Source organism: Pituophis catenifer, unplaced genomic scaffold (genome assembly GCF_029215685.1).
Source record: "Pituophis catenifer annectens isolate HBS135680 unplaced genomic scaffold, rPitCat1.0.hap2 SCAF_4, whole genome shotgun sequence".
Taxonomy (NCBI): domain Eukaryota; kingdom Metazoa; phylum Chordata; class Lepidosauria; order Squamata; family Colubridae; genus Pituophis; species Pituophis catenifer.
In genome coordinates, this window is record NW_027256884.1 from 62,111,916 (window position 1) to 62,118,566 (window position 6,651).

The 6,651-nt window shown below is 39.8% G+C and overlaps 1 protein-coding gene across 1 annotated transcript; it reads right to left on the reverse strand.

Annotated features, from left to right (window-relative positions):
* Window positions 1-5,415: 5,415 nt before the first annotated feature.
* TASL (TLR adaptor interacting with endolysosomal SLC15A4) lies at window positions 5,416-6,291 on the reverse strand. Its single transcript, XM_070944011.1, has one exon. It carries the CDS (start codon window positions 6,289-6,291, stop codon window positions 5,416-5,418), a length of 876 nt encoding a protein of 291 aa, XP_070800112.1.
* Window positions 6,292-6,651: the final 360 nt, after the last annotated feature.

The window sequence follows — 6,651 nt, forward strand, 5'->3', positions numbered from 1 at the left end:
GCATTTCACACCAGGGGGTTGAGATGGATCCTCTAGAAGTGCAGGCTGTACTTGATTGGGACCCTCCATGCACACGTAAACAGTTACAGAGCTTCCTGGGGTTTGCCAACTTTTACCGCCAGTTTATCCCTGCGTTCACTCAGATTGCCCTCCCCATCACCAAGCTCTTAAAAACAAAGGGGGAGGACAACCCTAAACCAAAGCAGCCATTGAACTGGACTATGGAATGACTATGGAGGCATTTGAAAAACTTAAACGGCTGTTCTCGGCAGAACCAATTCAACCAGAAATGGAGAAACCATTTGTCATACAAGCAGATGCCAGCGATGTGGCAATAGGAGCGGTCCTGCTTCAGAAGAATGAGCAAGACCAACTACAACCCTGCGCTTACACATCCAAAAAGTTGAATGAGACTGAGCAAAGGTGGGCTATTTGGGAGAAAGAGGCTTATGCAGTTCATTGGGCATTGTTAACCTGGTGGCACTTCCTAGAAGGCAGTAAGACCCCTTTTGAAGTCTGGACTGATCATAAAAATCTAGAAGCCCTAAAGACCCCAAGGAAACTCTCCCCAAAACAAGTACAATGGGCTCAGTACTTTAAACGGTTTGATTTTACTCTAAAATACCTCCCGGGGGGGGACTTTCTGGCAGATGTGCTATCCAGAAAACCGCAATACAACAGTGCAAAGTCAGACGTAATCAAACCTATAGTACAAAACAATCAACTAGCCCAGTGATGGCTAACCTTTTTGCCATCGCGTGCCAGGAAGGGGGAGGAGTGGGGGGGTCACACACGTGCGTGCCCATACTCATAATTCTATGCGAGCCACCCACCCCCCGCTCCTGGCATGCAATGGCCCGGAAGGCCCATTTTTCTTTCTCACCTGGCTCCAGGACCTCTCTAGGCATCTGGGGAGGGTGAAGACAGCCTTCCCTACCCCTCCGGAGGCCACAAATGGCCCATTTGACAACTTACAGTCCCATCGGAAGCTGAGCTCGTGTGCCCACTGATATGGTTACATGTGCCACCTGTGGCACGCATGCCATAGGTTCGCCATCACGGAACTAGTCACTAAAGTAGTCACCAGATCCCAGGAAAAACAAGAAACATTGATGGACAATGACACCATCCAAATTTTTAAGCAAGCATTGGCCACTGATTAATGGTTTTTGAACAACAAATCCAGCTGTCTGATGAAAGAAGACTTGGCTTCGGTGGGTGGGAAGTTGTATGTCCCTGCAAGCCAAAGACTATGCTTAATGGTACGGTGCCATGACTCCAAATTAGCTGGACATTTTGGGTTTGTGAAAACTTTACACCTGATTAAAAGACAATTTTGGTGGCCATCACTAAAAAAGGACATAGAAAGCTATGTAGCTAGCTGTGCAGCAGCAAAAAGACGCCAGGGAAAATCCCCAGGTCTATTGCAGAAGGTAGCTGAACCTTCAGCACCTTGGAGAGAGATCGCTATGGATTTCATTGTGGAATTGCCAAACAATGAGGGAAATACTGTTATTTGGTTATGACAGACCTATTTTCAAAACAGGCACATTTTATACCCTGCCAAAAGATCCCAACTGCTAAAAGTTTAGCCAAATCATTCCTAATACACATTTATCGACTTCATGGTGCTCCACAAAGGATCATCTCCGACAGAGGGGCTCAATTCACCTCCAACTTTTGGAGGGTGTTTTTGGGCTTACTTGGTACTGGCCAGGGGTTGAGCACATCCTTTCATCCTTGTACTAATGATAATTTTGAAATTTTAAACTCGATGCTAGAACAATATTTAAGATGTTTCATTAATTTTCAACAGGATAACTGGACCGAACTTTTGCCTTTTGCTGAAATTGCGTTTAACAATGCTGTACATTCAAGCACTGGTTTTACCCCTTTTAGAGTAGCAACAGGCCAGGATTTCAGCCCCATGCCTGAACTATCCACAGAAGAACCTACCATCCCCTCACTTAAGGAGTGGATGGATAATTTGCAAAACACGTGGCCAGTGGTTAGATTAGCTTTACAGGAAGCTAGAGAAGCTTTTAAGATTCAAGCTGACAAGAAAAGGATGTAAACCAAACCTTTTCATATTGGAGACAGAGTATACTTATCTACAAAATTCTTGAAATCATTACAACCATCAAAGAAACTAGGGCCAAAGTTCATTGGACCTTTCCCCATCACTAGAATCATCAATCCAGTAGCAGTTCAACTATTCCTTCCAAAGACACTCAGGCAGATCCACCCAGTATTCCATATCAGTTTACTCAAATGAGAAGTAATCTCATCCCTCAGACCACCTGCATCCACACCACCTGTTCCCATCATGATTGAAGGTGAACAACACTTTGAAATCAAGGAAATCCTTGACTCTAGGATCCACAGAGGGAAAATCCAATACTTAGTTGCTTGGAAACATTTACCATCAGCACACAATGAATGGGTCGCTAAACACCACGTTAGGGCTCCAATCTTACTGAGAAAATTTCACTCCCAATATCCTAACAAACCTTGTTGATCTACTATCATGAAATCTTGAAATCTTGGGTATATTGTTTTTTTTTTTTTTACAGGTGGACCCTTTTGTTTTCTAAGGAGGGTAGCATGTCAGATCCCTAAAAGTGATACTGCCATTCAAGTGGAGGAAGGGGGGACTTGGATTTGATTTACTAGCATGGCCTGTGTCATCAGATATTTTACAACCTATATCCTGGCATCAAGGAAGCCTGAGATTCCCTTTACCTGCAGGAATTTTTATGATAGCCATGTGGGTTGTCTCACTTTAAAGGGTAGTGATGGGAATGCATGTTTTTTCGGGTTCTCAAAGGAATAGTAAAGAAAACATCTTCACACTTGTGTATTGGCTAAAATCTGCATTCTGACTTAAAGGGAGGGGTCTCTACCACTTTAATCCTACTGCTTTGCCTAAGGGTATTCAGATTGTGCTTTAGCTGGATGGCTTCCACTTCTGCTTAATAAAATAATCCTTTTGAACAATTACGTTTCAAGAATTCGTACTTTCTTAAGTTGGAAGGAGAGGCGATTTCTGACAGTATACAATAATATAAGCAGGAGCCAATAACAATATAAGCAGGATAACAATATAAGCAAGAGCCAATAACAAAGCTCAATTCATAACAAATGATTTCTAGCAGTATATCATATCAGAAGCAAACAGCATATTGGTTTGATCACTATGCTCCTTCACTATATACATAGAAGATATAGTAATCCAAATAAAAGTATGAGGTAAGAAAAATATAAAAAAGTATAGATTCATTCCTCCAATACTATAATTGCAACCCATTCTTCTTTATCCCATATCCATACATAGTACACCTACCTGTTTGCCCTTTAAACCTTCCCCCTTTTACTTTACATGGAAAAAATAGAAAAAGAGTAGAAAGCATGAACATCAGAATAGTCTATATATGGAGAAGTGTATTGAAGAAGTAATAAGAAGATGGGTTGAGGCATCAGGAAAAATGATACCATATCTTTAAAGAAAAACATAGTGTAAAAAAAAAGCATTAGCCTCCCAAAGCTTTGGTTCCTCTTTTATTCAGCACCCTTTTCCCATCTGGATATATGCCAAAGAAATCAACTGAGAACCGTGAGTCATTAAGCAAGTACCCACCCGAATCCAACCATTCTGGCCTCTCACCAAACCTCAATAAGGTTAGGGACAATCTTCTCTAGCTCTGGCCTTTGGGCTGCTCTGCATTGCATGGCAGCAAGTTGTCCCACAACTGTTTACCACCCATTGGGAAGCCACAAATACCCCAGCCCAGTGCCAGCTGCAATTCCCCCTCACCACCCTATACACCACCCTATACACCCAAACCCCCTGCCACCCTGCGCTTTGTAGTCACAGTTAAACTTTGCTGTTTTCCTGCTTCCATTGCTGATGAAGAATGACCAGCCAGCTGCTAGACCAGACTGGGGTGGACTTCAGCTGTGGAAAAAAGGAAAGTTAAAAGAAGCCCCAGCATGCCAAACACCCTTTTACAAAAAAACTCCTGGAGCACAGTATGCAAAAATGCCCCTTTGCAGAAAATGTTCCTGGGCCAGGCTAGCAAAGAAAAAAGGAAAAGGAAAAAGGAAACAAAAACAAAAACAGCCCCCAAATTATAGCATGCCAAAAAGTCTTTTTGCCTTTGCTGCTTTGGGCTTTTTATTTTATTTTATTTTATTTTATTTTATTTTATTTTATTTTATTTTATTTTATTTTATTTTATTTTATTTTATTTTATTTTATTTTATTTTATTTTATTTTATTTTATTATTTTATTTGGGAATGCAAAGCCTGGCTCACCCAGAAGCTCTTTGCAAAGGGGCTTTTGGTATGCTATGGCTCTGGGGATATTTTTGGCTTTTTTTTCACAGCATGAACCCCAGGCCTAGGCCTAGATGGCAAAGGTCAGCTGGGGCAGTACAGCACAAGATGGCCAGGGCATGGGGAAAACATAGGTAGGTAGTATTCCTGCAGTCGTAAGTGCAGGTAGTCTTCTAGGCTCCCAAATTTTGATTATATGACCCAGTGGTGGGTTGCCCCCGGTTCGCACTGGTTCTATAGAACCGATAGTAAAACCGGCGGGAGGCTCCGCCCACCGACCCCGACGTCATCAAAATGCTTCTGCACATGCCCCGCTGTGAAACGGTAGTAAAGATAAGTAGAACCCACCCCTGATATGACCATAAGGCCACTGTAACAGTTGTAACTTTGGGTATGAATCCTAAGTTTCTTCATTTAGCACTGTCATAACTTCGAATGATCACTGGGTGAATTATCATAAATCAAGGTCTACCTATACATTCTTAAATTGTTCTATAAGCTGACATGTTAGAATTGTGGATCAATTTTTAAATCTATAAATAGCTTCTAGGATAAATTAATATGGCAAATCAGAGGTAAGAAGTACGAAAATATATTTTCAAGTATGCTGAAAACTAAAATATAGTATTCTGACCCAAAGAGGAAAAAAACAATGTATTTATTTTTTATAACAATTTATTGTTACTAGACATAATGAATTTACATTATATAAATTATCTATACATTCAAATAATGCTCCCGTACACAAGATGAAGCTTTCACCAGGTTTGGGAGCGACCAATATTTTAGTAGATTGCAAAAGAATAATAATGGTGATGATAATAATTATTAATAATAACAACAACTTCAGGAAAACTTTCAAAAGTCCCTCATTAACTGAACTTTTTGCAGACACACAAAACTGTTTAATAAGGGAAAGAGGGAGAAAGAAAAATACAAACACAAAAGAAAAAGGGGAAATGAAAAATCCTGGAAGAATTTACCTGTAAAATAATTAAGATGTGGCACTTCAACTGTATCCTGATAGTTTTGTAACTCAGTAATTAAAATGATTTCTACAATTCAAGTTATAGTGATCTTTATTTAGTGCTGAACCGGGAAATGTGAAGACTGGGAGTGCTCATTTCACTTGACACCTTTCCACTAGCTAATTGCAGTAGGCAGTTAATAACCATATCTTTGGCTTTGGTAGTCTTCATGTTCATCTCTTGTGATAACTTCATGCTGATTTGATCTACATTTGTCATTATGAACTCTGAAGTCAAGATTTGAGTGGGAGATATGCTGCTGTCCATCACATCCATGATATATTGTTTATAAAGCTCTACCACTTTCTCCTCCAAATAATTATTCAGAATTGAGTTTGAGAGAGGCTGCTGATGTTGCATGATGCTGGCCACCCGCCAGCATGATGAATTCCTTTGGGATGGTTTCCATGGGATCTCAACAGGTAGCATTGGAATTGAATCTATTGGCAATGGAATCTCTGATGATTCCAAGAATGGGCATATCCCACTGTCAAAAATAGCATCTCTTTTAATTGAATTCATTGGTAGCACCTGATCACCAGCGATATGCAGGTCACTATAGTTCTTACAAATGCTTTTACAAGAAGAAGGAACAAGGTAAGTGTCCTTGCTTATGGATGATCCCACATAGATTTCCATAGGTTCAGATGCTTGCCTTTCAAATACTGGATATTGAATAATTTGTGTCAATGTGTCTTTCTTTTGTTTATTATTTTTGGTTTTTTTGGAAGAAACAGAAATCATAAATGTGTCCATTGACCTATAATTCCAAAATAAGCTTCTACTTTGCATGTTGTCTGTTGATTCATAAGTGGCGCCATTTAATGACTTTAATTCCTGTATTGCCTCTTCTGTTCCTGCTCCATAGTGTGTGTAATTCAAGAGCTCATGATAAGGGATTTTACAGAGATATCCTTCAGACAACATTCTTTGGGGAGGGAAGAGAAGAAAGAAAGATTATTAGAACATGCTAAATATTACTAATAAAACAGAGCTGACTGTGAGTTTGCTGGCTGAAATATCTGACATGGTATTTGATCAAATATAATGAGTATGATATCTAAAGTCATTCTTAATTAATCATAATCATTGTTTCAAAGCTCATGAAAGTTAAAACAAGACAAACCAGCCATATTGTATACATGTCATTATTGATAAATTGGAGCCAAATTCTATTAGGGTAGCCACACTCTTTATTTCTCAGTATGAAGACCATAACAAAGGAAGACTAAATCTGATCCTTTCCATTAATTATACAACAAACAGCTGTCAGGAATTTGCTGATCC